The sequence below is a fragment of the Cyrtonyx montezumae genome, unplaced genomic scaffold (genome assembly GCF_038088225.1).
Source record: "Cyrtonyx montezumae isolate F1298 unplaced genomic scaffold, pur_monq_1.0 scaffold_13, whole genome shotgun sequence".
Classification (NCBI taxonomy): domain Eukaryota; kingdom Metazoa; phylum Chordata; class Aves; order Galliformes; family Odontophoridae; genus Cyrtonyx; species Cyrtonyx montezumae.
This window is the reverse complement of record NW_027071859.1, coordinates 14,072,581-14,087,076: the sequence shown is the minus strand read 5'-3', so window position 1 is coordinate 14,087,076 and position 14,496 is coordinate 14,072,581. Positions and strand designations below refer to the sequence as shown.

The window sequence follows — 14,496 nt, the reverse complement described above, 5'->3', positions numbered from 1 at the left end:
AAGATGAAGAGATTGTAGTGAGCTGGGGGTCAACCTCCCTTCAGGTAGTTATAGAGAGCAATAACATCTCCCCTGAGCCTCCTCTTCTCCAGACTGAGACAGGTTTGATTATTTCATTCTGAAAGGTTTCTTCGGGAGCCCTTTAGTTTCCCTGTCAATAAGAAAAATAAAAAATCATTTGTTGTTCATTAATTCCATGCCACTCTAGATTTCCCTTCTGGTTCTGCTTCTCTTTGAGATAGAAGGACCACCTGGATTTCTGAGCTACTGCAGGCAGGAATCTTGCATCATGTCATTTCAACAAGGCAAGATTCACTTTAGAACAAATTTTAAGTAGTAGAGACAAAGAGTGCCTGTGCAAAGAGTGCCCTAGAACTGTACTTGTTCTCGTGTTAATGTGATTTGTACTTTTGGCTTGTTATTTCTGGACAGTTTTCCGGTTCTTATTCTGGAAGTTTCTTTCTTTTGCCTGTAATAGATTTTTATCTTTCTGTCATTTAAGGTATGCTTACAATCAGATAGAGATTACAAAAACCTTCCTCAGCTTTGATATATATGGTTGATTTTAATTAAACCATCATCTTGGAAGATACTTATCCCTTTCCATGGATCACTTCAAGATATCTTTCCTGCCTTTTCCAATTTATGAATGAGTTTGTTAGATACAGGTCATAAAAAGAAGCTGGAGCTCCAGCAACACTGTTTTCTAGCTGGCTTTTTATCCTAGGGGAACAAGGCTTGGTGGCTGTGTTGTGTGTGCTGATCTGTCACCACACCGTCTTTCCCTTCTGTCCATCAGCATCAATTAAGTATGAAAGTTTGTTGTTCTCACTTACATTTGACGCTGGGGTTACAAGACTTGAGGGTGTTCAGGTGGATTTCTGAAAGGGTAGGAATGAAAAACAGAAATCCTATAAAATCCTTATTAAGAAGATGAAACGTTTATTTCTTTTTCTTAAATCACATTAATTTTTTTAGTATTTTAAGAATTTTTTAGAATTTTTTTTAGAAATTTTTTAGTATTTCTGTAGCTGTGGAGAAAGGTGGTGTGGCTTTTGTTTTGTTCTGTTTTTAAATTTCATTTCCAATTGAAATCTTCACTACCAAAAGCTTTACTTTAAGTCTGTATGTATTTGAAGCTAGGTTTCGTGAATGCTTATACATGAGGAACTCTTCATCATATCTGAGCTGAGTGATAGTGCGTGGCCAGATAAATACAGCAAAAAGCATCCTGGCATATGTGTTCTGTAAGAATAAACTTAGCAGCAGCATCAGATGGATTTTTCTGGCTTTACTCAAGGAATGTTGTTGTGGTACTCCAATGCTATTATCGTTGGTTATCAAAACTGCCATTTTAGACAGAATTTCAAAATTTTTTTCTTAAGCATACAACAAAATTGAATTTTGAGTGGAGGAAAGTATGGAGCTTTAATCTTTCTCAGGATTCCCTGCAGGCGGGTTACAAAAAAAAAGTAGAAGGCACAAATGCCATATTATTTCTTTGCACATCACCTTGGAACAATGTTCCAATACTTCATATTTCTGCCTTGTGGAATTTTATTTATTTATTTATTTATTTAGTCTCGTTTCTGTTTGTACAGAAATGGTTGAGAACTTGCAAAATCAGTTTGGCAAGCTGTCTGGTTCAGTGCGACCCGATGAAAGGCCAAATCCGTCAAGTTTTCAGTTAAGCTGGTCTGAAGAAAACACAGATGGGTCTTGTTTCCATGGGCACAGCCTGAAGGGAATTTTGCAAGAAAAACGTGGCTTACTTGCAGCCATTAACCCTGACTATTGGCTGTGTACAGTTAAACTGTGTAACGAGAAGTAAGTATTAAATTTTTGTTAATTACATTTTGTAAAATTCTCTTGACCATAAATAACTGTGTGTATATTTGTAGATCTCTCTTTTTTCCTTTACAAATGACATGTGGGGTGTGTGTGCAGCTATGTATTCATGTACAGTTGAAATCATTTGTAGAAGGGGGTGTGTGCGGAGTGCTTGGTCTTGGATTGGGAGTAGACGTTGTTATATAAAGAGTGATCAAAGCAAGCTTTAAAGAAGAGATGAGACACAGTCAACAACTAAAGTCACATGGCAAGAGCAGCAGCTAGGTAGAAATATTCACTCCACTTCCTTCTTTATAGTACTTCAGAAACTGTTACACCACAACTTTGAAGAGAATGAGAAAACATCCATTCCTCGCTCTTCTAAACCAGAAATGTGTGGAGAATTTGTTTTTTAAGTCATCGTGCTGCTTTTTGGGTGGCTTTAATCCAAATCAGCAATCAGAGTTCAAGTTTGCAGTTAATGCCTCCAAAAATATATTTTAAAGTGAAATGATTGGGTGGGAAAAGGACTTGAAAACGATTTCATCTAAGCTGTCTTTGCAAGCATCCTGGAAAAGCAACATAAGAAATCTGGGAAAAGGAAACCTCTTGTGCTGTTAAAATTGTTTAGTGGCTTTCTGTACTAGAGAACTGTTCCCAAATCCTGACTTCACAAGTGTAAAGGAACTGTTTTCACCAAAGTGCATATCAGAACAATCATGATGTTTCTTAGTACAGTTATTTACTTCTGAGGGCCTAAATAGCCCAGGTGATCCAGCCTTCCCTGTGAAGACTGAGCTACCTTAATGTGAAATGAGTTTTCATTTGAGTGCTGCTGAATAAGTGCTGAATGACATCTTAAGTCTTCATCTGATACGTATGTCTAAATGTCACGCTTAAGAGAGCAATAGTCCCTACAAAATCTCAGTGATACATTCCTGATTTTTAAAAGATTAAATATTACCCTTGAAAATAACTGGCTTTTACATGTGCACAGGCTTTTGTTGTTTTTAGTGGATTTATTTGCTTATCTTTATTTTCCTTTTCACATTGCTTTTCACATATCCACTGTGACAGAAATGGGTTGGAATAATGTAAACACAGTGTTATATTACAAGAGCCTTGGTTGTATGGATTCATTCTTTTGTATGAATAAGAGGCTTTTTCTGCCTTTTTTTTTTTTAAGGGAGGGGAGGTAATAATCCTTTTACCACAAATTTGCGTAAATCCCATATACACACTGAGTGAGTGGATATTTCGGTGTATGTTTGCGTGAATAATCTTCTCATGCAAAGTCTGTTTTTAAGCCCACATTTTCATATGTAATGTATTAAAATGATTATGGCAAACTGTCTTAGCCTTCATGAAACAAGATTTGAATTTAAACTCTTACCGGTTAAATTTCCCATTATATCATTTGCAATGCAAGTCATTTATTATACATCTGACACTTACTTAACTTTGGAGGACAACATCTGCTCCCTCAGCTATGAGGTTCTATCCCATGCAAGTGTATGTATGTGTAATAGAACTAAAAACAAATGTACAAATGCTCCAAAAATCAGTGTGGTCTGACTGCTGGAATGCCTCAGTGGTAGGACTCAGTATTTCAGCAGGCAGAGCTGAGAGTGGTTTACTGATTGGTAAAATGTTTTTATATATATATTTTTTTTACTTGAAAACTTTTATTTTTAAGCTGAATTCTAAATTAATTGGGTATATAACTGTGTAGGATGCTCCAAAAGTAATGCCTCCTGTTTATTTCCATGGAAACTGCAACAGATACAGAGAGCACAGTAATGCTATTTGAGCAGATTCTCAGCTCCAAAACCCTGCTTTTCATAATAGTCACCACCAGTAGCCATGCATTGTCACCACTGATGAACAAGAGTCTACATGCCATGTTCATAAAACTCTGCACCAGTGGAGGTGACTCGCTGTTTTATAGCTGCTATGACAGCATTGTTGCTAGGAAAATGTTGCCCATGCAGTCCACCTTTCATTGGCCCAAACGCATGGGCGGGTAGGACAGTCCAACCAGGACTGGTAATGTGCACCATGGGCTTTAAACTTGTGTGGAGCCTGGAGTTAATCGTGTGGCAAAAGAAAGATTTTCTTCTGTGCTCTGACTCTGGAAGTTTGAACCTTCTGCTCAGTTAGCCTTGCAATGTAGCAGTCAGAGGCGATGGCTTGTCCAAGTTCCAGGAAATCTAGAAGGATCATTCCTTTCCTATCCCAATAGGCAGTGCAAGACCTCCTGAGAGCTGTGTCTTGAACTTCTTCTGTAGAAAATTCACATTGCCACTCTGTGGACTGCCATTTTGACTCCAGTTTGTAGTGCTGACACCACATCTCATCAGTAGGAAGGAAACTGTCACCTTCAGCTTTGTATTGGTGCCATAGGTCCTGACAAACTTGCATGTGATGTTCTTTCTGAAGACAGATTGTGTAGGACAGGCCTTGGTGTGAGAGACCTACCTTCACATTTCTAATCCTCCAGGAGGATTTAAGCAGTGACTTTGCACCCTGAAGTGCAACTTCCACAGCTTTTGTGGCACTCCAGAATAGTGTATCCGTTCCTCCAGTTTGAGGTAAAATGTAAATGGGTGTTGGGCCAGAGGGAGCGAGCAAATGACTCTGTAGTCTAGTAATTAGCACACTTGCCCATAAATTGGAACAGACAGGTTCCAGTCCTTGTTCTGGTGAATATTTAAGACCGCTGCTCTGAATCAGACAGAGGGGAAATGGCAGTTCTGCTTCTCCACATCCCAGGGCAACACCTTGTAAGCAAAAGGATGCACACGGTTTAGGCAAGGAATAGCACCTGAGTCTTCATATGAATGGAAAGGGCTTTTTAATTGAACCAACTGGATGCTGCGCTATTTTAAAATCCTCTAGGTTTTTTTTTTTTTTTCAGGGCAGAACTGACATGGTAGATCAGAATTGTGGTTTAGACAGTTGATAAATGTTGGCATTTTCCTCTAATTACAACTGCGTGTATAAATGCTTGCAAAATACTAACTAAATACGCTTGTAATTTGGGGCTTTCTTTTTTCCTTTCTTTTCAGATTGTGTCATCGTCTGGCTCACTACAGAGGAGTGGACTTTCCCCAGAGTTACCATTTCGTGCTGAGACTTTTCTCCTTTCTTCTGAGGATACAGCCCTCCTCTATCCATGAAGAGGTGTGTGCGATAGAACACAAGCTTTTTAATAAGAGACTCTATAGAAAGCCAAAATACAAAACGAGGCTAAGGAAGTAAAAAGACCTAAACATTATAGTATTAAAGATTGTGTGAATTGGTTTGATCCCAAACCGTGCTATTCAAACTGATAGCGATGCTTTTACCTGCGTAGAAATCTTCTGATAAGGTTTAGTGCTGACATCTACTACTGCAGTTTAGCTGTAGTGTCATGTTATCCATAATTTAAGTTGCTGGTTTCCAGCTGTGAGCTACCCAGGAAACAGTTGGTAAACTGTTGAGTAAACAAGATTTATTTCCTCACATTGCAGCAGGGCCAACAGGAAGCTATGAAATCACCATTTTTTCACATAATTGTACATGCTTTGAATGTACTGGACAGCACATTGGCATCTAATTGCATTGCAAGGCTTTACAATTAAAATGCTACTTATTTTTTTACCGACTTGTATGACAGCAACTTCATTTCTAGAAAGTAATGTTTACTTTGTTTTGAAAGAGTGTGTTAACAAATAAAAGGAGCAGGTGGACAATGTTTTCTCTGCAGTGGTTGAGAACCTTCTTTTTGGCCTTTGTTTCTTAACCATCCGTTGTAGCAGCTTTGGCACTGCTTTCAACATTTCCTTGTGTCCTGGGTATCTCCTGGTCTCTTCTTAAGCCTGAGCCTCTCGTTCAGGTGTACACCTTTTGGCTCCATGTTCCATTCCAGGCTCCACAGCTTTTGTAGCTTCCTTTATACATGGCACCTTCCATCCTGTTTCTTATACAGCACTGCCTGTCAGATCCTCCTGTCACTCTTCCTTTGCAGCACTGCTCTTTTGAGTTGGACTTCATTTCATTTCTTCTGATCACATTGTATCATTGCATCTTTGCCAGTTGTGCCTTAGCTATTCTCCCAGTTTCTCATGCTCCACCTTATTTATGCACTGTGTTTTTAAACTCTCCCAGACAACGTGTAAATGAAGTTGGGTGCTACCACTACATGAAAGGCACCATAACGTATGTGTATGTTGAACAGAGATGTTGAGCAGATATACAGATGAGTAATAGTGCTTTGAGTTGAGTGAAATAAAATTCAGTAACACTGTCTGTAAGTACAAAGTGCAGAAGTTGCTGAATACACTTGATCAATAACACAATCAGCAGCTGTTTCTAGGTACTGTTGTAGACAAAAATGTTGTCTGTGGACTTTTTAAGTAATAGCTTCCTTCCTGAACGAGGCTTGGGCTGCCCTGAGGTGAAATCTGAGAAGGCAGTCGGTTCAGAGGGTATGGTGGAAGGAGTTTCAGATCTATTGCAGTGGAGCTGTTGTCTAAAAATTGGGAACAAGCAAATGAATTATAGGATGTACTGCCCTACCTATCTGAAAAACAGTGGTAAAGCAGAATTTCAAGCACAGGTGGAGCAGGCAGGAATGTGTAGGAGGGAGGGAGGGGGGCAGGCTGACAGAAGTAAGCTTTAATAGTTAATTGGTAATAGTAGCAAGCAGGGGGGCTTCACAAGTTCAGTAGAGGCAGGGAGTAGGATACAGTGTACTGAGGTAAGGTTTATGTGAAAGTTTTTACTTATCTAGATGTTATAAATAGTTCTTGTAGAACAGTGATTACAACAGTGGTCCCTTAACGTGACTGTGATGCTCAGATGGGAAAGCATCGTTTTGGCAATACAGAAACAAACTGTGCTCTGTAATGGAAAATGCAGAGAGAGCTGTTACTTGTGTTAAGTATTTTCTAAGTGGTGTAGCTGAGTATCTCTAACTGCATTGCCACGTTATTCTGTATACCTCTGGACTTCTGTCTTGAACTGGCAATTGCATTAATGGAATTGAAATGTACCTACAGAACTGGGCACTGTGTCTGGTGTCTGTATTTTAGGATTAGCTGTTTGTTGTTCTGTTTAACCTCACCTGAGTGAACTGCTGAAGTTCGTCAGCACTGAGAAAAAACATCTAAACATTTTTTGTTCTTGTTCTCTGTTAAGTATTCCTGTCAGTTAGAAGCCTACAGAAATGCAGTAAACATTGTTAATGCTTTCAGCAGTGCCTGCTCCAACTACTGAACGTATCCCATTTGTTTTACTGTGGTATTTGTTAAAGATTGGAATTAGATATCTAAGAGATACTTTATTATACATAAAGGATTAATTTAATTCTGAAGTCTTTATTTGAAAGACTTGCACACTTAATTATAGGTACATCTTTTACAACTACTGAAGTAGTAAAATCTCAGCTTCACAAATTAAAAATACTCTACTCGTTGTTACATTGTTACAAATGTAACAAAGCTCCCTTAGATGTTAGAATAAATTAAAGTTGTACTTTAATAAACTGGAATAAAGCTTGCAATTAAGCAACTGACGGAGCCATGTGCCTCCTGGACACATAGGTTAGGAGTCAGATTTAAAAGTAGAGGGTGTGCCTCTCCAATACTTAATGTCAGTTCTACCCAGTTTAATCAATCGACACTTAACACCGGAGTAATGGTGTTTGAGGAGCTGATGAGCCATGAGAATGCCTTGTCTTTAGCAGAGAGTGTAGCTGAGCTCCCTTGGGACGACTGCTTTGAGTCCACTGAATGTAACCCTGGGGAGGAGGCGTTGGTTGAGCAGCTGCGGGCGGGTGGCTGCAGGGCAGGGTGGCTGCCACAGCCTGCTCCATCCACCTCTTCCTCCTACCTCGAAGCACAGCTCCCTTCTGTAGCTCTTTGCTGAAAGTTATCAGGGAAAGCTTAGCTTTCTGAGATGTACTTTATTGTATTTCTTCCCTTGGAAATTCAGGTCTCAAGTAAAGAGGTTTGGTTTCTTGTTTGGTGCTTTTTAACTTTAGATGTCAAATGTTCTTAAGTAGATAGCCTAGTGGGTTGGTTTGTTTGTTTGTTTGCTTAAATTAAATGCTCTTTTTTTTCCCCTATCATTAAGAGTACAAATGCAACCATACTTTAAGACTTTTCTTAAATCAAACAACCTTTCTGTTGATTCTGTGGAGAAACATCAGACATCTCATTTTCTTTGGAAGTTAGTGCCAACAGAATTGTTACTAGTTTTTTGTCTTACTAGTTTTTCACTGCCTCCATATGTTTGCATTCTTGATACCAACATTTTCTTTCTCAAGTTTTTACTGTTTCCCAGACACGAGGCAGAGACGTTTGACTTTCTCCCCTTTTGCTGAATGAGGACCCTGAACCTGATTTGCCAAGAGAATGAGCATCAGCAAAGTCCTGTGCCTGTGGGCAGCACTAGTCTAATTTATTGTCAATAGTGTGTCATATGGGCTTTGCTGTAATTACATCTTTCCTAACCTATTTGTAGCATGTCTCTTGAAACAGCTGTGTTTGGAAGATTTGGCAAAGCTTCGTGTGGTGTTGCAGGCAACATAGTGAGTAACTCACCTCCTTGTAACTTCCTGGGAAACCTGGAAGTTCCTTCCCCTGAATGCTTAATGCTGAGTTTTCTTCCTGTAGGATAAATAAGACTCTAGCTGAAATGTTATGGGATGTTGTCAGAAGGATGCTTTTGCAGGACCAGGAGCAAAACATCCTGGACCCACAAGACTTTTGGGAAAGGCGAAGTCTTAAAAATGTGAAGTCCTGGGTAGATGTCTGCTCCATGGCTGATCCATCCCTTTCCTGCGTCAGCCTGAGATTGTTTTGTGCTGCTTCAGAGGTATGGGAGAGTCAGGGTAACTTTGTCTGAGGAATGTCATATTTTGATCTGAAAGGAAATGGGCTTCTCAGTCCGTGAGGTTATATGTGGGTTGGCCACATGTCTCAGTGCTCTGTCCTTGCACTAAGAGAAGAATGCTTGCTTTCACCATCTCCTCCAGCATTATTGGTCTCATTGCTGCAAAGCTGCTTTGCTCCTGGGCAGGTTATACTCAGGAGGCCGTGAAGGGGATGCCAGGGTGTGGGAACAGGCATAGATGAAAGAGCTTTCCTCAGTGCTGCATGTGCTAAACAAGAGACTGAGTAAGGTTTGGCAGAACGAGGGATGATGAGTGCTCATGTCCTCACAAGAGGTTACAGCTGTGCTTGTACAACTGCTAGTGGCGGTACTTCGAGAGCCAGAGAGCTCCTCCCTGCTGCCCAGCAGCTGCAGCCTGCCTCCAGCACTACCTTGGGTGGTTTGGAAAGAAAATACAAGCCAGTTCTCCTGGTAGTCTCACATGGCTGCTCTGTACTGAGGAAGCATTTCTTATCTGCTCAGGGAGTCCTAGCGGTGGCTTTGCTCATCAGTGGCACTGCCTAGTGAGGACATCACCGAGTGCCCGTGTCTATGCTGTGATGCAAAACCTCTGTGGGGCATGGAATGCTGCTGTGCTGCCTTTTCCTGGAGGACACCTGCAGTGGCTGTGTGCCTGGCTCTGACAGGGCTCCTGACAGCTGTGGGCAGGAGCTGCAGAGGGGCTGGTTGCTGAGGTCCTCAGCAGGACTCTGCATCTCATCAGCTCGGTGAGGTGTGCCATTTCAATACAAGACTGTGACAAAACACTTTGTTTACTGAAGGGTGGCTCATCTCTGTGATCCGTGGTGTTTGTAACTCCTGCCTGTGCAGCTGAGCGGTTTCTGTGCTGTGGAGCAAAGCGGATTAGGCAGAGAACAGCACGCAGGGAAAGAACTGCACGCGCTGTTCTGTTGCTACACCGCTGTCAGCCCATGTACAAAGAAGCCTAATCCAAAGGAAGTGCTTTATAGAGATGAAAAATGTTCAGTGAAACTGATGATTGTGATAAAGATTTTGTTGATACCAAGACTTTGGGCTGACTTCTTTTTATATGTAGGCTATGGTGAAATTGGTTGATTTTTGTCATAGTCAAAGGAGTAGAAACAGGAGTAAGATCTCCTGTCCCTGAACAGTCCACAATCTCTGAACAGTTTGTACATTATCTTTAGGGCTAAAAAAGGAATGAAAAGGGGAAATCTGATTTTTAAAGAATGCTTGCAAGATATAACTGCAAAGCAGTCTGATTCACTTTCTTCTTTATTGCACACAGTGTGCTTTCATTAATTTCTTTACATTTTTCCCCATGTTTTCCCTAGAAGGTGTTCCAGCATCCTTTGCCACTGTCATTTGTCTACTTCTTCTTTTCCATTGCGTCTGCTTTTACCTCACTTCCTAGAGAGTTCCTGAACTTCTGCCTGAGCTTTTCTCCTTTTTTCAGCCCTTTGGTGCCTTCAGGTTAATGCTACGGGAGTCAGTGTCATTGCTTTGGGCTTACTTTTCTGGCTCCTTAGTCAGAAACCACCTGGCCTGATGCAGATGTGCTATGTAATGTAGTACAGAAAACGCAGTGCTCATTACAGCCAGCTCTGCAGCTTGGCCTTAACATCTTAGCGGTTCAAATGTAATAGAAAAAGATCTTGTTTTGGCCACTCGTTTCAAAAATACTGTTACAAATTTGATGCAACTTGTTTGTTACACAGGTGTGAAAGGCTGTGGCACGTAGATGGTAATTATCTTGTATGAAATTTTAAAACCTTGTTGGGTAAGTCATAACAGTAGCTAATCCTCATCCCGAATAATTCCTAGTTTCTCTAGATGGTGAGGTCAGAGAGAGAATAGGGAAAGGAATAAGCACGCTGAGATGGTGCTTGGCCAGATGATGGTAAATGGTGTGCGGCTCCTGGTGGATTCCTCGTGTGTGCTGAGTGGGATTCACTTAAAAGGAAACTGATATGTGAAGAGGGGAAGGAGAACAAGAAAGGCGGGACTGGGGAAGAGTTGGAAAGGAAAGGGATGGGAGTGGAGGAGAGCAGTGACATTAGGGTGAAAGGGCTGAGTGAGGGAAGAAGTTGAAGTGAACATCAACCAGCACAGGGCAAGGAAAGTCCTGCTGGCGTGCTGCTGCATCACGCTGGGATGGCTTTGTGCCCAAGCCGAAGCTCTCCTAAATCCCTTTGTGCTGCTTGCCTGATTTTATCCAGTGATGATGCAATCAGGTGAGTGACATCACAGAAATACACCTACCCGTGGTGTTACAGTCTAGATTGTGACCGCCAGATTAGTCAGTGGTGTCACAATCCATGTTTGTATCACCGTCTCTTGAATGTGGAAGTGATTGCTGCGTCGACAGCTGAAGTTTTCATCAGTGAATCAGGCAGTTAGGAAAAGCAGTCTTTTTGCAGAGGCTTTGATTTACCTGGAATAGAACCTTGGTGTATTTTAGTGAAGTTCAAGTACCAAGCGTGGTACACTGCTGAGGTTTCAGCAGTTCAGGTGTGATGTAAAGAGGTGACTGGGCTCCAACACGTGCAGAATGTGGGTTGCTTGGAGCCACAGCGTTGTGCTGTGTTTGGTTGTTCACAAAAAGTGTGCATGCGTGCCAGAAAGCAGCGATGGTGTGCGTGCATCCCAGAACTCCAAGAGCAGAAGTGGAGAGTGTAAGGAGCAAAAAGTGACCGAGGAAGTTGGTAGTGCTTTCCAGGAGTTCTGGGTTTCGTCATTGTGTTTGGAAAAATGTAATTTCTTGGTTCCTTGATTGGATGATGATAGTAATTTTTGCTGAGTGCAAGCTGGTAAGAAGTTTTGTTCGACACCGTTTAGAACTAGGTTTTAAAATGGGTTAAAAGTACAGAACAACTTCTACTGCATGCCACAGGGAACCACCGAACTCGGTTCGTTTCAGTTCCAAGCCCACTCCTCCATCCGTTTGCCTTTCCCCATCCGAATCCAGGCAAAGCGTTCCGTTTGATCTCTGATCCGGAGCGGGGATGTGAGCCGGGCTCCGGGCTTCGTCCCGGAGTGAAAGCTTGTTCCCTCTGCTCCGCGTTTCCCTGGGCCGCCTGAAGCTTTGCACTGGAGCGTGCCCTGTACCGAGCTGCCAGAGGTTCCGACCCAGAAGAGAGAGCTGTCGTTCCTGTGCCCGCTTTTCAGTTACAGCAGCGCCTGGGCACGCGGCAGACGGCACTGCTGCTGCTGTTAGCTGAGCAGCAGCCTTCCCCCTCTATTTCTCATCCCTTCGATTGCTGCGTGTGGCATTGCCCGCACCCGTAGCAGGTGCAGCGAGCAGCGGGCGGTCGTTTTTTGCCTCGGCGCGGCAGCGGACCCGACCGGACCGGGAGCTCCCACCCGCGTGGGGACCCGCCCCGACCCCGCCGCGGCCCCGCCCTCTCCCGCCCGGCTGCCCAATGGGGCGCGGCGGCCCCGCCCCTTGGCTGCCGGCAGCCAATAGGAAGCGTCCCGCGGCGGCCGTCCACCTGCGGCTGCGGAGCCACCTGAGCGGGCGAGAAAAGCCGCCAGAACCCGTCGGTGCGGCGGGCTGTGCGCTACTCTCTCCGCTCGCCCCCGCGCCCTCCCGACCCGCCGGGCCAGTTCCGCCGCCCGCTGCCTCTGCCAGACATGACACAAGACTACGACAAGTGAGCGCGCGGGGCGGGGAAGGGCCGGAGCCGGGGCCGCGGCCGGTCGGACCGGCGCTGCCTCCAGGGGCCTGCGGGGGGGGAAGGGGAGGGCGGCGGGGTCTGCGGGGGCCGCCCCTGCATCGCCTCGGGGGGGCGGCGCGACGTGGCGGGGGGGGGGGGGGGTGCGACCCCCGCGGCCGTCCCGCCCCTCTCCCCCCGCCCTTATCTCCGGCGGCCGATCGGCGGCGAGCGCCGGGGCAGGGCCGCTTTGAAACCCGACACCGCCGCCGGGCGTGGGGCAGCGCCGCCGCCGTCCGCCTCCCGCCCCCTACCGCGCCTTAAAGGCGGGCGGCGGCCGCGGGCCGGCACTGCTCGGTGCGGCGCGTTGCGGTGTGGCCGCCTCAGCGCCTGTCGGCCCGCCCGGCCCGGGCTCCGCGCGCGGTGGAGGGCGCCGGAGCGGCCCCATGGATTTCTACGAGTCGCACCCGTCCGGCAAGGTGGACTTCGGCAGGTAACGGCTCCCGTCCGCACTCGGAGCTCATCGGTGGCAGCCCGGCCGCCAGGGGCCGCGCGGTGACCCTGAGCTGTGCCGGGGCTTCGGGGCTCTCGTTCCCGCTGAGTCCGGTGGCGGTGGCTCAGCCCTCGGCTGTCCCTCCGCGCTCGCGTTGCTGCTGCCGTCGCCGTTTCTTGTCGAGCGGCTTCGCTTGTGGACTTCCCTATTGGCTACAGGTGTTTGAGTTGTCTTTCACTGCTGAGCATCAGAACAGGAACTTGTAGCGTGTTCCTAAAGAAAACTCGGTTCGTCTTTTGTTGCGCGGTCCGTGGTAGAAAGCGATGTCCCAGGTACCGATGGGATCTGCCTTTCAGTAGGAGCGTGCCAGGCTAAAGCCGTACCTAGGCAAGTGCTGGAAGAGCTTGGCTTCTCTATTTGCTTTTTCCCCTGCTCTTAACGCTGCTTTATAGGTACAAAGTGCTAATACAAACCTTGGCAACTCCCCCCGCAGCTGCCGAAGCCCAGCTGAGTGTCCCATTGAGGCTCATCGACACCGCTTGTGTAACCAAGGAAGACTGCAACGCATCATTTACAAAGTGCTTGGCAATCTTTTTGGTGGAAGGTGGTGATAAATGCAGGATCGCGTTAAGCTGATTATAGTGATTAGAGTATTTCACAACTTCGCCTTTCACAACTTTTTGTATTTGTAGTGTATTTCGGTCTTTGAATGCATCTGGGTAAAGAGCGGATGAAAAGAACCCTTCTCTGGTGCGGTGGTGAGGATGGGGTGGCTTTGGTGGTGGGTGGTTGGCTTTTTTTTTTCCTAACAATGACTACCCATCTATTAAAAATTCAAGTTTTTAATGATTTAAGAGGATCAGAGCACATCCCCACTTCCACCCAATCTAGTAAACTGATGTTGCGCTTGCACAGGAAAGAAAAACGAGCTTGATTGGAAGCCAACTCTAACCTTTTTCTTGAGCAGACCTTAAAGCTGGAGTGCATGTTCCTCCATCAAAACTGGAGCCTGTTTAGTGGCCTGAGCTGGTGGGGCAGCCTGCACTGCAGAGGTCCTGCTTTCGCTTCTGGGCAGCAATCACAAAACGCTCGGAGTAGATCCAGTTTCTCCATATGCTACATCAGCAAGGAGATGTCCGTGGGCTTTTTTCTGTTGTTTTTTCTTGTTTTCTCCCAGTCGATGCTGTTTCAAACTAGGGTCACAGATTGCTTCAGAGATAAGCAGGCAGTAAATCTTCACTTGCCAGAAGCAGTGAGAGCTGCGCAGGCTTGGAGCACTCAGGCTGGTTTCCCCGTGCAGTCTGTAACTCGCCGGTGTGTGTTAGGTGCTGCCTTCACAAAGCTCTGGGAGAAAGATGGTAGGTTAATTTGCACTTCCTAGTCCCACATGGAAAGTAGAGCAGGTCATGGCTCGCTAGTGTTATGTAGGTGTGCTGGAGATTTGGTAGGTGACAGGCCAGTGAGCACGTATTGCTTCTGGGTTGGATTCAGTGTTGGTGGCTCAGTGGTGCTACGAGGCAGTGCTGTGATTGGATGCATGCTGGTGTAATCCAGCTGAGTTTGGTCAAAGTAATCCTGATGTACGCGGAGCGCAAGTGAGATCAGAATTAGGTTTCTGGG

General features: G+C 45.0%; 2 protein-coding genes across 4 annotated transcripts in view; both read left to right on the top strand.

Moving 5' to 3' along the window:
• The window catches only part of TAF1B (TATA-box binding protein associated factor, RNA polymerase I subunit B), a 44,506-nt gene extending 39,213 nt beyond the window's left edge, over positions 1 to 5,293 (top strand). For both annotated transcript variants that reach the window (XM_065730727.1, XM_065730726.1), the window contains exons 14-15: positions 1,602 to 1,827; positions 4,899 to 5,293. In XM_065730727.1, coding sequence (XP_065586799.1) covers positions 1,602 to 1,827; positions 4,899 to 5,091 — 419 coding nt within the window. In that variant the 3' untranslated portion in view covers positions 5,092 to 5,293. The remainder of the gene's footprint in view (positions 1 to 1,601; positions 1,828 to 4,898) is intronic.
• Positions 5,294 to 12,279: 6,986 nt separating this feature from the next.
• Positions 12,280 to 14,496, top strand: part of GRHL1 (grainyhead like transcription factor 1) — a 34,737-nt gene continuing 32,520 nt past the window's right edge. Inside the window, exon 1 of one of the 2 annotated variants that reach the window (XM_065730725.1) lies at positions 12,280 to 12,383. In XM_065730725.1, the coding sequence (XP_065586797.1) occupies positions 12,364 to 12,383 (20 nt within the window). In that variant the 5' untranslated portion in view covers positions 12,280 to 12,363. Of the gene's footprint in view, positions 12,384 to 12,761; positions 12,877 to 14,496 lie in introns of those variants that run through there. The other variant, XM_065730724.1, reaches the window with a different exon arrangement.